The following is a 17,387-nucleotide window of genomic DNA, read 5'->3' as shown; positions in this document are numbered from 1 at the left end:
CCTAGAAATGCTTTTTATAGCAATAAGAAAGAAAAAGAATTCCTGGGAACACTCATAGGCAAAGAAGAAATAAAATTATACCTTTCTGTAAATGATAAGATGATTTATTATGAAATCTCTCTAAAATCAATTAAAAAATTAATTGAAATAATAAATTCAACAAACTTATAGGACATAAAATACATTCATATAAAACTATCAACATGCCTATATATTATTCACAAAACTCAGCAGGAAGGGCTAGAAGAGAATTTCCCAAAATAGCTACAGAAAGTATAAAATATTTGGGAGGATATCTACCAAAATACATATGCAATATGACAGAACCAGCATTTCCTGATATGTCTTCCTTCAGCCCCAATTTCTTCTTCCCTCATAGGGCCTCATTGCCCCAGCTTTCCTGGTATAGCTTTCTTGTGAAAAGGCTTACAAAGTCCCATCCATCTGCAGTTTGGGCTTCTCAGACTTAGTGGGTATCTGAGACCATAAGAGTTCCCCTGATGAGCCAGTGTACTTCAGAAAAATCTGGAAAGACTTACAGGAACTGATGCTGAGTGAAGTGAGCAGAACTAAGAGAACACTGTACACAGTAACCACCACATTGTGCGACAATGAATTTTGATAGATATATCTCTTCTTAGCAATGCAAGGTTCTAAGATAACTCCAAAAGACTCATGATGGAAAATACTATCCACATCTACAGAAAGAACTATGGAGTCTGAATGCAGATTGAAGCATATTATTTGCTCTCTCTTTTGTTTTGTTTTTTCTTTCTTGTGGTTTCTCCCATTCATTCTAATTCTTCTTTACAACATGATCAATGTGAAAATATGTTTAATAAGAATGTATATGTAGAACCTTTATGAGATTGCACACCATCTTGGGGAGGGGGAGGGGAGAGAGGCGGAGAAAATTTAAAACTCAGAGGCTTAAGGAAGTGAATGTTGAAAACTAAAGTTAAATAAATTAATTTGAAGAAAACAAAAACACAAAAAGAGTTGCCCTACCCTGATGACTTAATGACCAGACATGTTTCCAGATGGAACTAAGGAGGGCTGTGTCCAGAGGGTGTAGGTGCCACTTCATCCTTCTTGTATATTCTTACTGTGTTAGGGCAAAGTAAACCTCTATTAAATGTCCTCATTTCGTTTGTCAGTTCCTCATTTCATCCCAGCATCAAATCTGAACCAAAAAGTTACTGGTATTAGAGCTGTGCCTTCAACATGCGGGAATTATATAGATTTAAATATTAAAAACTGCAAAGATAAAGATAGACTTAAATAAGTGGAGAAGGGGTTATTTAATAATTGGATGAGCTATGTCAATCTAATAAAAATGACAAAACCACTGAAATTAATTGGTCATACTATAGTAGTAATTCACGGTATTGTTTCGTAGAGCTAGAAAAAATAATAAGGAAGTTCATATGGAGGAACAAAGGGTCAAAAATCTTAAAGGAGAAATAATGGGATTAAAAGTGGGGAAAGTAAGATTAGTAATATCAAATCTCAAACTATACTGCAAGTCAGTAATTGTCAGGATGATTTGAGGGTGGTTAGAAATTTAAGGTTAGTCAGTAGAATGATTAAATACCCAGTAAAAATAAGAAAACAAACACACTAGCAGTGTTATTGGTGTAAGGACTCATTATTTGACAGAAACTTTTGAAAAAACTAGAAAGCAGTCTGGCAGAAATTAGTTGTAGACCAACATCTCATACTATATGCCAAGTTAAAGTTCAAATGGATACATTGTATTCATCCTTCCTTTTTGAAGAGGACCATGACATCAGGAAAATGATGACATGACTTGCAGTTGACTGATTTGAGTGAGGGAGGGCTGTGTACGGTCACCAGCCTCACTTTCTCCTCCAGAGCCATCTGGGTCCAGTGGCCTCATATTTATCAGTACAACTGGAGATGACCCAGCTTAGACATAAAAGGTGACATAAGTAAATTAGTAGAAGAAGGAAGAAATTACCTTTCAGATCTTTGGATGAGGGTGGGAGGGTGGGAACTGAGTTCATGACTAAATGAGTGATGGAGCATCACAGAAAACAAAAAGCTGTTGTGATTACATACAATTAATAAATTTTTTCACAAAACTAATGGGAAAAATCTTTGCATATCCAGAATAGTTAAGGAAATGACTCAAATGTGTAAGACATTCCCCAATAGATAAATGGTCAGTGAATATGAACAGGTGTTTTTCCAAGAAAGGAACCCAAACTTCCAACCATTTATGAAGTAAATTCTAAGATTCTACCTCACATCAGATTGGCAGAAGTGACAAATGTTGGAGGGGTGAGGGAAAAATGGGCATTCTATTGCATGTTTATGGAGCTGTGAATTGATTCAGCCAATCTGGAAAGAAATTTGGAACTGTGTGCCAAAAGTTAAGAAACTATGGACTGTGTAGAATCTTGTGTTTTTCATCTTTATCTCCCTTTTCCTCTCTGAGATTTATGACTTCCTCTTTGAACAAAGTAGGGGAGAGTTTTATTACAGACCTACTTTTCCCCAAAGCTATAGGCTAGGATGCTGAATAAAAATCAGACCACCTTTTTTTCCTAATAAAAACATCTATTTTTCAAAATACTAAGTATGTTTTGAACTTAGTACTACTGTTTCATCCACAGAAGGCAAAAATGTGACATAAGCAGTGTCTACAGTCTAACTTCACATTCTGTGACGTTTGGATTCAGTCAAAGGGCCACACTTGAAGACCTAGAGGGCCACATGTGGCCTCAAGGCTACAGTTTCCCCACCCATGGTCTATTACTTTATAAATTTACATATAGTCTTTTACTATACAAGACACATAATGTGATTTTTTGGGGGGTATTAGTGGGTGGGGAATAGTCATAATGGCAAAATTAACACAAAAACAGTTGAGTGAAAGCAGCAAAAGGGAATTAGTGAAGTATCTTTAAAAAAATAAAACTACACCATTACCAGTGTAGCATGTGATTGTGAGCACTTTTGGGAATGCAGAAAGTCTTACTCATTGAACCAAAAGATGAAAACAAGCAAATCACCTGCTTGGGAGCTGTTCTAGAGGAAAGGAGATAGCAACCAATCCTGTCCGGCCTGGGGTAGTTCCTGTTTTTGGTTCCAGGGTTTCTAAATTCAGATTTGCCCTCTACAGTAGGAGGAAGGACAGGAAAAATTTGATCCTATGAATCATGGAATAAAATTAAAGTAGGTAAGAATGTTCAACAGTTAAGATGCTCCTCTTTCCCCAGCTTTCATAGCTTGAATAAAGTTGTAGGTTTGGCCCTTTAACTCTCAAGTTTTATCCCACTAAGAGGGTAGAACCGTTTTGTCTAGTGCCCATTGCTTCTTATTTCTGGGATATTTCGCACTGCTGAAGCCAGATTGCATCTTTTGGAAGGTTTAGGTAACAATGACCAGAATTAGTATGATCACATTTCATTTAGATGATACTGGAAAATTTTAAACAATAAATAGCAAAATGCATTGCTCTGGAACACAAGTCATCTTGTTTGATCGTTTTCAATCATGTTCAACTCTTCAAGATCCCTTTTGGGCTTTTCTTGGCAAAGATACTGGAGTGGTCTGTCACTTGTTCTCCAGCTCATTTTTACCGATGAGAAAACTGAGGCAAACAGGGTTCAGTGACTTGCCTAGGGTCACGCAGCTAAGTAAGTCTCTGAGGCCAGATTTGAAATCAGGTCTTCCCAACTCCAGGCCCTGCGCTCTATCCACTGTGCCAGCCATCTAGCACTTATTTTTTGAAGTAAATTTCCTTGTTGGAAAACAAACACTTTTTCAAAAGCTAAGCAAATAATATTTCTCCAAGTATATAGTATTCTAATTCCACCCGCCCCCCCCCAGTCCCAAAACCCTAAGACCTCAACAACAAGAGAAAGGCAACAATAGCTCTTAAAAGTCTGAAGGAAAATTCCTGAAACAATTCTCTAATTTTTCCACCTGTTCTTTAAAGTGAGATAGGGATTTTTTTTCTTTCACTTCAAGTCTTGCTTCAGTCACTATTCTTTTATTTTAAAAAATAAAACTAACCATGTTTTTCTCCTCCAGCTGGGAAATATTTTCTTTACTTTTTCTGAGTATCTTAGGGCGCTGCATAAACAATGTAAATTAAATTTTGAGTATATTAGAAGGTATAGATCTCATTCATTGAATAGAAAAATTGAAGCCTGGAGCAGTTTGTTATGGTATAAGGCCAGTTTTTACATGTGGTTCATACCAGCTTGTGTAATAGAGTTGGACCAACTTGATACTCTGCTATTGTGTAAAATTGTGCTGTTTGTTTTTAAAGATTGCTTTTTTGGCACTTTCTGATCATTTTCTAAAAGCATTTAGTATATTGATAGTACAATATAAATAATTTTTTATTCCATAGTTTAAATTTTTTTAAAAGAAATTTTTAAAAGTTAATTTTTTTAATATTCTAAGACTGGAAGGAAATTCAAATAACTTCTGTAACAGAAGCTCTTTTCTTTTAATATACAAAAATTACTTTCTCCCTCCTCTTTGGAAACAAATTAGTATATTAGTAAATAGGATAACAAATCAACATTACTGCTTACTTAGGTATGCTGCAGTTTATAATTTATTTTTAAGCAAGCCATTTTCTAATATTCAGTAAAATCTGAAAGTGGCTAGCATCACTGTGACTTTTGAATTTATTGGTCTTGAATATATGTTGTAACATAGGAACTAGTGATTGTAAAAGTAAAGTTGATTTGTAAAATATTGTGCCTTGTTCTAAGAACACCAGTTTCATTTATAGTTTGAAACAGGTTATCTATTTACCTCTAACCTTTAGTGTTTTCCCTTTGCTTGTAGTCTGTGTTACTATAAAGGGGTTTTTTTGTGTGGCAAGTCATAAATCTGCATTAGATTTGTAGCTCTTTTCATTTTCTCTCTTTTCTTTAGATGTGATTCGACAGAGAAATTAAGAAGCTCTTTGGATTACTTGAGATCATTATTAAATGAGCCTGCAAATTTCAAACTTATTTACAGATATGCATTTGATTTTGCCCGGGTGAGTATTCTGATATCCAGGCCATCTGTTTTTGCCTTTTATTTTAAATGTTTCCTGAGAGTTCATTTTTATATGCCATAGCAAAGAGGCTGGTTTAAACTACTCCCGTGATGCTAGTTAATTTCTTTCAATGTATACATTTCTTTTAAAACCAGCCCTTTTTCTCTGTAAAAATTAGATATGATAGCAAACCATCTGTAATAAAAACCTAACAGTTCATTTGGTTTGATTAAAGTTAGCTTAAAAATGCAAAGATAGTTATTTTCTAATTTTTGTGTTCATCGAGCTTGGTATGGGTCGTGACTGATTTATATTTGTATCTCCTTCAGCACCGATTATCGTAAACTATTTAGCAGAATGAATATTTGTTAGGTAATGATGAAAAGCGTTTTATATTGTGTAAAACAACAAAAACATCTCTAAGTTCAGTTAAATGGTTCAAATCTTTTCTAATTTAGTTTTGACTTTGATGTTAAGACTAGATCATCTTGTGGAAATGATTGGAATATCAAATTAAGTTGAATCTCAGTTGGCATTACACAAAGATGGCAGCTTACATTCAGTCTGTTGTTTAGGACCAGTCTAGCTAAATTTACAGAAGCTTGTTACTTGTAGTGTTGGCTACCATGTAATCTTTTTTGGGGAGAGTAGAGTCAGAGAAACTTGAAACTATTTATTAAATCATGGAAGGAGTTGCATTCTGCACTATTAGGACAAGTTCCCACGTAGAGAAGCATGAGTCTTTGAAGTATTGAAATATTTCTTTAATATATGTAATCTTGTTTATTGTACATTTACTGAGTCAAACTCAGACACATGAAAAAGTTAGTCCTGATTTGATAATGTCAGTTTTTGGTTAAGTTGTTGTAAGAAAGTGAATTCTGAAACTACAGATGAGATTAAATATATGTTGTGTGTTTATGTATGATAAAAATATTTATTAAATATTTGAAGACAGTCACTTATCCATATGGCTAGGATCTTTTTTTTAAGTATCTTCCTAAAGTGATAGATTTGTTTCTCCACAATGATCTTTTTAAATGTTGTTTATTTTTATTTTTTCTCAGTTACATGTAAACAAAAAAATTTTAAAGGTTTTAAAAAATTTAATATTTTTCACCAATTATTTGTAAAAAGAAATTTTTAACATTCATTTTAAAAAATTTTTTGAGATCCATATTCTCTCCCTTCCTTCTTCCCTTCCCCCTATACCCCTATTGAGAAGGCAAGCAATTTGATATAGGTTATACATGCATGGTCATGCAAAACACATTTTTGTTTTAGTCATACTATAAAGGAAAACACAGACAAAAAAATCCAAGAAAAAGAAAGTAAATAAAAAGGATGCTTCAATCTGCATTCAGACTCTATTGATTCTTTTTCTGGAAATGGATGGCATTTTTCATCATAACTCCTTCAGAATTGTCTTGGATCATTGTATTGCTGAGAATAGCTAAGTCATTCACAATTGATTATAATAGAATACTGTAGTTACCATATGCAGTGTTCCCTTGGTTCTGCTCACTTAACTTTGCGTCAGTTCATCTAAGTCTTTCCAGGTTTTTCTGAGAGCATCCTGCTTATCATTTCTTATATCACAATAGTATTCCATCACAATCACATGCAACAACTTGTTCAGCCATTCCTCAATTGATGGACATCCCCTCAATTTCCAGTTCTTTGCCACCACTAAAAGAGCTGCTGTAAATTTTGTACATATGTATAAGTCCTTTTCCTTTTTGTTTTTTATCTCTTTGGGATATAGACCTAGTAGTGATATTCCTTGGTTGAAGGGTATATGTGGTTTTATAGCCCTTTGGACATAGTTTGAAAGTTTTCTACAGAATAATCAGCATACAATTTTAGCAACAGTGCATTAGTATCTAAATTTTCCCGCATCTTCTCCAGCATCTGTCATTTTCCTTTTCTGTCATATTAGCCAATCTGATAGGTGTGGGCTGGTACCTCAGTGTTGTTTTGATTTGCATTCCTCTAATCAAGAGTGATTTAGGGCATTTTTCATGTGACTGTAGGTAGCTTTGATTACATTGTCTGAAAACTGTCTGTTTTTATCCTTTGACCATTTATCAATTGAGCAATGGCTCTTAGTTCTATAAATTTGACTCAGTTCTTTACATATTTGAGAAATGAGGTCTTTATGAGAGAAACCTGCTGTAAAATTTTTTTCACAGTTATGATTACTTTGTATTTCCTTCCGTCTTATTTTCCCCTGTTTATCCTGTTCTCTCTCCCCTTTCACCCTGTCCATTCTCAAATGTTCATTCTCAAAAAAAAATGTCCACTCTGACTACAGCCTTCCCCAATCTGCCCTTCCTTCTGTCAGCCCCTATCCTTCTTTTATCTCCTTCTCCTCCTGTAGAGTAAGATAGATTTTTATACCCAACTGAGTGTATGTTATTCCCTCTTTGAACCAATTCTGATGAGAATAAGGTTCATATGCCCCCTGACATCTTCCCCTCCACTGTAAAAGCTCTTTTGTACCCCTTTCATGTCAGATAATTTACCCTTCTACCTCTCTCTTTTTCCCAGTGCATTCCTCTTTCTCGCCCCTTAATTTTATTTTTTTAGATAATTATCCCATTATATTGAATTCACACCCATGCCTTCTGTCTATATATACTCCTAACTGCCCTAATAATGAGAACGTTTTTAATAGCTACAAGTCTCATCTAATGATGTAGGAATGTAAAAAGTTTAACCTTACAGAATCCCTTATGATTTCTTTTTTCTTTTTACCTTTTGAAGCTTCTCTTGATTCTTGTATTTCAAAGTCAAATTTTCTGTTCAGTTCTGGTCTTTTCATCAGCAAATCTTGAAAGTTCTCTGTTTCATTGAATTTCTGTATTCCCCCAAAAGAGTATACTCAGTTTTGCTGAGTAGGTGATTCTTGGCTGATTCCCAGCTCTTTTGCCCTCTGGAATATCATATTCCAAGCCCTCCCATACTTAATGTAGAAACTGCTAAATTTCGTGTTATCCTGGCTGTGGCTCCACGATATTTTAATTGTTTCTTTTTAGCTGCTTGGAATATTTTCTCCTTGACCTGAGAGCTCTTGAATTTGGCTGTAATACTTCTGAGAGTTTTCATTTCATTCAGCTCTTTCAGGAGTTTATCAATGGAGTCTTCCAATTTCTATTTTACCTTCTGTTCTAGAATATCAGAGCAGTTTTCCTTGATAATTTCTTGAAAGATGATGTCTAGGCTCTTTATTTTTCAATCATGGCTTTCAGGTAGTCCAATAATTCTTAAATGATCTTTCCTGAACCTATTTTCCAGGTTAGTTGTTTTCTCAATGAGATACTTCACATTTTCTTCAATGTTTTGATTTTTTAATTTTCTTTTATTTCTTGATGTCTCATCAAGTTATTAGCTTCCACATACTTAGTTCTAATTTTTAAAGAATCATTTTCTTCATTGAGCTTTTCTATCTTTTCTTTTTGTCCAATTCTACTTTTTAAGGCCTTCTTTCCTTCAGTGAACTTTTATACCTTTTTTTTTCCATTTGACCAGTTCTGCTTTTTAAAGAAGTTTTCTTCAGTGAATTTTTGTATCTCTCTTACCATTTGGCCAATTCTGCTTTTTAAGGCATTTTTCTCTTCATTGGATTTTTATGTCTCTTTTACGCTTTGGCCTATTCTGTTTTTTGAGGTGTTATTTTCTTCAGTAATTTTTTTGTGGCTCCTTTACCAAGTTGTTGACTCTTTTTCCTTTTTCAATTTTCTTTCTTTTTTTTTTAGTTTTCAACATTCACTTTTATAAGATTTTTGAGTGAATTTTTTCTCACCCTCTCTTCCCTCCTCCCTCTTCCCTCCCCAAGATGGCAAGCAATCTGATGTAGGTTATATATGTACAATCATATTAAACATTTTTCCACATTAGTATTGATTCCTTTTTCATGGTTTTCTTGCATCACTCTCGATTCTCCTCCCAGTTTTTCCTCTACCTCTCTTACTTGATTTTTAAAATTCTTTTTGAGCTTTTCCGTGGCTTGAGACCAATTCATATTTTTCTTTGTGGCTTTGGATGTAGGAATTTTGACTTTATTGTCTTCTTCGAGTATGTGTTTTGATCTTCCCTGTCACCATAGTAACTTTCTATAGTTAGGATCTTTTTCTGCAGTTTGCTCATTTTCCAAACTATTTCTTGACTTTTAATTCTATGCTAAAGTAGGGCTCTGCTTCTGGATTGGAGGGGGCACTGTCCCAAGCTTCAGGTGTTTTGTGCAACTGTTTTTGAAGATAATTCTGATAAAACCTATAAGTTTTCAGTTCTTCCAAGGTGATTTGATCTAGGGAAAGTTGTGGTTACTACTCTTCGATACGGGACACTGGTCTGTGAGAAACCACAAGCACTCTTTTCTGCCCTGGAATTGTTACCAGGGTCCCCACTCCCCTGTGGCTGCAAGCTCTGGTGTACTATTGCTTTTCCTCACCTTTTGACTGATGGCTACAACTGTAAAAATATAAAGAGACTCAGGGCTGCAACTCAGATCCAGGAGTAAGACATGCAACAGAGTCCTGCCCCTAGTGCCATCAGAGGGAATCCTGTAATCTCCTTCTAACCAGTTGTCTGATCCCCTTAGTGTAATGTGGGCTGAGAGGTCTGGAAACCTACACTGATTCAGTTGCCCATAAGGCCTACTGCTGTTTTGCTAGAACATGGCCTGGGCCCTGAGCTCACCTGTGCTGCATCCTCACCCTGTTGCAACAGACCTTTCCTGCCAACCTTCTAAGTTCTCTTGGGCTGGAAAATTGTTTCACCCCATCTTATTCTGGGTTCTGCTGCTCCAGAACTTGTTTTGACTCATTAAAGTTGTTTGGAGGGGTTTTGGGGAGAGCTCAGGCAAGTCCCTACTTTTTCTCCACCATCTTGGCTCTGCAACATTCGTTTTTTAAAATTTTGAGTTTCAAATTCTCTCCCTTCCTCCCTCACGTCTCTCCCCTGTTGAGATGTCCAGCAATTTTATATAGATTATCCATGTGCAGTCATGCAAAACATTTCCACGCACAATGCTCTTATAAAGCTGAAAACATAGGGCAGATAATATTAGTTACACTTTTTATCTGCTACTAATTTATTAAATTTTTTGCCTGCACTAAGTATTTTAGACCTTCATCAAAGGTATATTTGCAGATAATATATCTATTATAACGTATTCAGAGTTTGTGGTGTATGGTTCTCATGAAGTTTTGATTTTGTACTAAATCAGTAAAATCATGGCTTGGAGAAGTAAAATATCGACAACAATAAACTGTCATTATTTGCTAGTTTTCATAGAATTTCAAAATTGGAAGGGTGCTCAGAGGCAGTATAGTCCAGTCCAACATCATATCCCACAAATGGTAGTTTAGCTTCTGCTTAAGGTTTCACATAAAAACTGGCCCCTTATTACCTTCTGAGGCAGCCTATCTAACCTAATTCTAATTTTTCCTTACAGTAAACCTTAATTTGCCTTTTTGTAACTTAGTCCCATGGCTACTGATTTTATCTAGGGCAAGGCAGAATAAATCTCATCTGTCTTCCCTTCAGATATTTGAAGGTAGTGATCATGTTCCTGCTAACTCTTCTCTGTGTTAGTTCCTTTGATTGTCGATCCTTGTATGACATGAACTTGAAGCTTCACCACTTTGATTGCCCTTTTCTCTTACTCTTCATCTTGTCAGTGTCCTTTCAAAAATATGATTATTGTTTATATTCATGTTCATCATTCCATTACACTTATGTACTACAATTTATTTAAACATTCTTCATTTGATTGTCCCCCACTTTGTTGTAGTTTTTTGTCACCAGGGTTTATGCTACTATAAATATTTTGGTAATATATTGGACCTTTCTTAATATCTTTGACCTCCTTGGAGTATATGCTGGTGATTATGATTCTGGGTCAGAAGGTTTTAGTTAGTTTTTTTTTTTTTTTACTAATTTCAAATTGATTTCCAGAAAGGTTGAACCAGTTGACCTCTCCACCTTCAGCATGTAGCTTCTCCAGCATTATTTCCATCTTGTGCAGCTTGCTAGGTGAGAGGTACAATCTCCCTAAGAATTGTTTGATTTGCATTTCTCTTATTAGTGATTTAGAATGATTTTTTTCATATTGTTGTTAATAGCTTATAGGTCTTCTTTTGAGGACCATTTGTTCATATATTTTGACCACTTTAGACAGTGGTATAAATGTATAATCTAGGGTTCATATCATACTACTAGTTTTCCTCTGTTTCGCTATCATAAATCCTAAAATGGAGTAGTTGTTTTCCCCGAGGTTCCCATCATTTGTATTTCAATATCCAATTCTTCCTTGTTGGTAAGAACTACATCCAGAATAGAATTTCCCCTTAGTGGTTCCTCCACCTTTTGAAGGATTAGATTTTGACTACTGCAAGTCAGCAAATTATTAGATCTTTCTTCTCTTGTAAGAAAGAGAGCTCCAGAAGATGTATGAATAATTGAAGCACCCCCTTACTACTGTATCATGGTTCTATGCCATGCTTGTGATCTTGTATACGCCCCTCTCTTCTGTCATTGCCACCGCCCTGGTACAAGCTTTCATCGCTTCACACCTTGAATATTGCAATAGCCAGTTAGTTGGTTTCCCCCACCTCCATCCCTACCCGTGCCCCCAGGCCAATTCAATAAACTCCAGTGGTGTTCTCTGTCACCTCCAGGAACAAATATAAAATTGGATCCATTTGGTAGTCAAAACCCTTCTACCATCCCAGTGTACTTACAGTCTTTGGGGCCAAGTTTGTTCTTTATCATTTTGCAGAATTTAATTTTAATTGTTTGTGGTGGCTGTTCTTTTATGTAGTTGTAGTCATTGTGGATATTATTTTCTTGGCTCTGCTCACTTACTTTGCATTAGATCATGTAAGTCTCATCATTGCTTCTCTGATCATATTCATCATTCCTTATAGCATAATGATTATTCACGTTCCACAGTTTGATTAGTCACTCCCCAATCAGTATGCATCTACTTCGTTTCTAGTCCTTTGCTACACAGAAAATCCTGCTATAAACATTTTGGTATAAATGGAACCTTTCTTTTATCTCATTTACCTCATAGTGGGGATTGGTGGGGGTGGTATATGCATCACTTCAGAATCTCTGACATAAGGCATGGAAATTGTTTTCTAGAATGGTTGTGTGAATTCCCAGCTCCATCAACAGTGCATTGGTGCACTTGTTTATACAACCCCTCAACGCGGACTGTTCTGGTCTCTTGTTGTCTTTGCCAGTTTGCAGAGTGTGGGGTAAAAACCTTAGGATTGTTTTGAGGTGCATTTCTCTTATTAATGATATAGAACATTCTTTCATGTGGCTGTTACTAGTTTTAAAATCTTTTGAGAATTTTTTGTTCATATCCTTTGACTTAAATATTAAAGAGTGCTCCCCCTTTAACCTAATCTCTGTCTTCACATGCACGTATTTTAATATGCAATAAATTCCCCCCAACACATACACCCCCTTTTGAGACATCTGAAGTTTTAGCTCTTTGCTTGTAATTTTTCTCATGAATTTCTGGGTGTCTCAGCTGCTGTTCTTCCTGAATTGTAGGCATTCCCTGAGTTATCAAGATTAGTAGAGACACATAGGCAATTTTATCCTTTCCTCCTCCTTTTCAGTTAAAGCTTTTAAAATTAATTTTGTACATTCTTTCATATAAGCCATTATTAGGTGTATCGCATCCTCTCCAGGAGCCTTTAATTCTATGGTGTGTGTGTGTGTGTGTGTGTGTGTGTGTGTGTGTGTGTGTGTGTGTCTTGTAGTTGGAGTTCACATGGTGGGAGGGTGTTTTTTTTTCGAACTCATGATTTCATTGGTGTAACGGGTGGGGAATCTGTGGCCTTGAGGCCACATGTGGCCCTCTAGGTCCTCAAGTGCAGCCCTTTGACTGAATCCAAACTTCACAAAACAAATCCCCTTAATAAAAGAATTTGTTCCGTAAAATTTGGACTTAGTCAAAGGGCTTTGAAGATCTAGAGGGCCACAAGTGGCCTCGAGGCCATCAGTTCCCCACCCTTAGAGGGTATAGCTTGGTGTAGCAGATAGAGAAAGAAGGAGCTGACTTTGGCCCCACTATGGGAATTAGACCTAGTTCAAGATTTGCCTCTGGTGTACACTGGCAGTGGGACCCTGAGCAAGTCACTTTAAATTTACATTGACTCCTGGGAACTCTCTTAGAAAATGTTACAGAATAGTTTTTATTTGCATTAGTAGAATGTTTCCTTACAAGAATTTTCTACATTTAAGAAATTAGGGGTTGGGCAGCTAGGTGGTGGGCCCTGGAGTCAGGAGGGCCTGAGTTCAAATCCAGCCTGAGACACTGGACATGCTTACTAGCTGTGTGACCTTGGGCAAGTCACTTAATCTCAATTGCCTTGCCTTCCCCCCTCAAAAAAAAATTAGCGGCTAGCTAGCTTAGTTGAATTAAATATTATCTCTCATCGAATATTTCCTTCCCAAATTCTCCATTTCTTTTATCAGTAAATATCCTTTAAAATGTATGAAGTATTTTTGGTTTTGTTTTGGTATGGTGAGGGGGGGGAGTGGCACTATTTTTCCCTCTATCTACAGCCTAAGTCTGTGTTCTGACTTAACTTTTTTGTGTGAATGTATGTATGTGAAGAGCATAAATATTCTGCTGGTTACCCAGGATTGAAATGAGTCGTTTTTCTCTTTTTCTTGCTTTCCCACTTACAGTCAATCAGAATGGACTGTGAATTCTTTCCAGTGTTTCCATTCCCTGTCCCACTGCTACTGTAGTAATTCAGCCCCAGATTTTGTTTCTCTAGAACTACTTTAGTAAGCTACTAATTACTGCATTAGTTTGTGTGCATCCAGTCTATCCATCCTCTATACTTACTGCATATCACTTGGATGTTGCTCTTTCCAAAGCATTGTTTTATCATGTCACTCCTCCTTCAGAATCTTTATTGCTTCAAAATCCTGCTACTTCCTGAGTCAAGTTCAAAACCTTTCGTCTCATATTGAAGACTCTCCACAATTTGGCTTCCAGTTTGCCCTTCCAGCCTTAAGTCGCATTGCTCCTTTGTATGTACTCTGTTCTTACCATTCCCTGAACATGTCCTGACCTCTCCTACCACCCCTTTGATCATGCTGTGGGCTTCTCTGGAATGCTCTCCCACCTTACCCCTTCAGGGTCTAGTTTAGTTCTCTGTGAAGCCTTTCTCTGATCATTCTATCAAAAGTTTTCTCCTTCCTAACCTATGGCACTTGATGTTTATCACCTTAAAAAACTTAACACGTTTTGCTTTGCATTGTTGTTTGTCCGTGTATGTGAACTCTTCGAGGACAGCATATTATTGGTGCATCATTGTGTTTCCAGATTTAGCAAATTCTGGGTAGCTACTTAGTCTCAAAGGAACATAGATTTAGAGCCAGAAGGGACCTAGATACCCTCAAAGTTCTGTGGTCTTCTTTTAGAGATGCAGAAGCTGAGGTGGCCCCTTCACACAAGTTGCTGTAGAGCACCACCTCACATACTTGGTACTACTCCACTTAAATTATGTTCCAATTTGAGAAAAGAGAGCTGGTTGCCTATATTCTTAAATTACTGATGTATTTGGATAATATATTTCCTTTTTTTCCTCTTCAGTTGGACAGGGATTGGGGAACAGGTAGGTGATATCTAGGAAGGAATATCATAATGAACATTTGATTTCTGGTCTCTGATCCTAATTTTAGTAATTTTTATCTTTGAGATTCTCATTCCTATTTATTATAAAACATGAATACACTTAACAGTGAAGTTGTTTGGGCTGTAGAACTTACAATATTTGTTTCCTTCCCTTTAGCAATACCTCAGATATTTAACAGTTAATAGCACCAAAGACTGCTTTGAGAAAGATTGCTGTGTGTTTGTCGCTAATGAAAACAGAAATTATTTGCTAATTGAACAAAAGGTGTTTACTTTTGAAAGTTCCTTTCTGGTTTCAGGCTTGGGGCTTAATTGCTTTTAAGCTGGAGGAAGAAGGACCAGGTAACTACTGCAGCCCTAGCTTCCTGCTGATACCATTCCACCAGTTTGAAGTTGCATTGGAAGACCAACAACCTTGAAAACTTAACCAGGGGAGGAGGTGGGGGAGAAGAGATATTAGAAAGCTGAGAGAGAGGTAGAGGAGTTAAATGTTAACTAATTCACATTTTCTCACCCCAATTTAAACAGCTTGTTTTGATTTGAATTTAATCTTTGTTTTCTGGTTTAGTGAAGTTTTTTTGTTGGTAGGTTTCAGAAATTTTATGTAGGGAAAACCTTTTTTTATTGCTTTCTCAAATGAGGTGGGATAATGTGCCCTGAATAAATACAAGAGTCAATGAATATAGTAATCCAAGATAGCAAAATGAAATGAGCACTGGTTTGGGAAACAGGCTCTGGTTTCTAGTTCTTGCTCTGCAGGTAACCAGCTGGACAACCTTTGGCATACTGACCATTTAATATTTGTGACCATCTCTTTTGGCTTCATCTGAAATGAGGGAATTAGACATAAGGATAGCTCCTTTGTTATGATCTCCCCCAGGTTATTCCTTAAAGGCAAGTTAGTAAATCATTGAAATTGATTAAAAATCTACAATTATTTTTCCATCAGTGCTCTTTTTCAGGAAATAATTCCTAGTATGCAAAAAGTTCAGACTGGTCATCTTTAACCCATGTTTTGTACAGACAGAGAGGTCTTGTGGAAATCTGCTGGAGTTTTTCTAAAGGAAGCATCAGAATTAATCTTAATTGTCTTGCAGGAATTTGATTCTGTTTACAAGGTCTTTAACTTTTATTATAGTATGATATAAACTCATTCTTCCTAATGGAGTAATGAAAAAATTTTATTTTTCATATGCTCTTAAAAATAACTGCCACCAAAAAACAAGAGTTCTAGATGTCCATTTGTTATATTTTGTTGATAGCATATAGTTTTAATTTTGTATAAAACAAAACTAAGATGATTTGTTGAGCTCTTAGGGGGCTTTTCATTCCATTATTACACTATTTTACTTGGACAGATTAGGTTAAGGAGAACTTTATATTCTATAGCTTTAGATTCTGTTTTGTGTCTTTATTTTAAATAACCTTAACTATTTTTGGTTCTTTGTGGCATTTTGATTTCTGTTACCAAGCATCAAACAAGGTTTCCTTTGCATAACTTTGTGAAATATTGTGTATATTTAGGTTCATGATTCAGTTTATTAATGTCCAAAATCTGAGGCTAAAGGCTCACCTTTTCTTTCATGGACACCTCTTCTCTCTCCCTCCCATTTCAGTATTCATTTCTCCTCCTCTTTACTAGTATTATGAATTATTGTATTTATGTGTGTGTACATATATGTGTATACATATGTGTGTGTATATATACATATATACACACATGTGTGTATACACACAGACACACACATACATATACATAGGCTTTGGGGGAGTGAAACGTATAACCTTCCCTAAAAAAAGTATAGTCGCCATATATAGCTTATGTCTGGATACCTGATTATTAAAAAGACATTTTTAGCAAATCCATTAACTTAGGGTCAGGTGTCTGTGTCAGGTGTAGTTATTTGCTTGTTTTAACTAAGAAGTCTCAGTTCATTGTCAGTGTCTGTGAGTAAGAAAAACGTGAATTTTGTATGTCATAATTCTTATTAGCAGGAGGATGCAGATTCATAAGGTCTTAGTTAAACAAGAAATAATTTTGCTTTACAACAGAACTACTACGAACAGAATTTCAGCTAGTAAATGTGCTAATTGTACATTAACAGGGATGAAAAGTAGTTGTGATTGTTTTTTAGCTTAAAGTATGTATTGTTGCATATGCAATATTTTATTCATAATTTCTCAGAATATTCAGTGAGTTCCTTTGGTTTTTCATTTCTTATAAAGAGGCATGGTCACATCTTATAATATTCATATTTTTTCATGTTTTAAATAGGCAACAAAGTATCCCTCGTAGCTACTCTTTCTGTTGAGCAGGCCCCATTTAGTTCTGATACTGTTTTTTTAAATGAAATTACTTTAGTAAGTCAGATTCACTCAGATCCTGACATATTTTGGGGCTTATTTGGTTTATGGAAGTATGTGGATTTTTTTGAGGGGTGGGTGCTAAAATCTCTTCTTTAATGGTTAAAGGCCACTGGGGCCACTCTAAAGTCTTCTAGGTTGCCAGATTATCATTCCATGACTCTGGATTCCTTCTGCTTAGACTGCTTACACTAATTATGCCTGTATCTTAACTTTATTTGTTCCTTATGCCTTGAGGTACTATAAATATAGTATTATGTAGTGTTGCCAATCTTATTTAATTTGCTTCAAATAATATTTCTGAATATCAGGAGT

The 17,387-nt window shown here is 35.8% G+C and overlaps 1 protein-coding gene across 2 annotated transcripts in view; it reads left to right on the top strand.

The window, feature by feature from the left end:
* The window catches only part of DCUN1D4 (defective in cullin neddylation 1 domain containing 4), a 94,714-nt gene that overhangs the window by 66,435 nt on the left and 10,892 nt on the right, over positions 1–17,387 (top strand). For both annotated transcript variants that reach the window (XM_036764110.1, XM_036764109.1), the window contains one exon: positions 4,924–5,032. In XM_036764110.1, coding sequence (XP_036620005.1) covers positions 4,924–5,032 — 109 coding nt within the window. The remainder of the gene's footprint in view (positions 1–4,923; positions 5,033–17,387) is intronic.

The sequence above is a fragment of the Trichosurus vulpecula genome, chromosome 6, assembly GCF_011100635.1.
Source record: "Trichosurus vulpecula isolate mTriVul1 chromosome 6, mTriVul1.pri, whole genome shotgun sequence".
Taxonomy (NCBI): domain Eukaryota; kingdom Metazoa; phylum Chordata; class Mammalia; order Diprotodontia; family Phalangeridae; genus Trichosurus; species Trichosurus vulpecula.
This window is presented reverse-complemented; position numbering and strand designations above follow the sequence as displayed.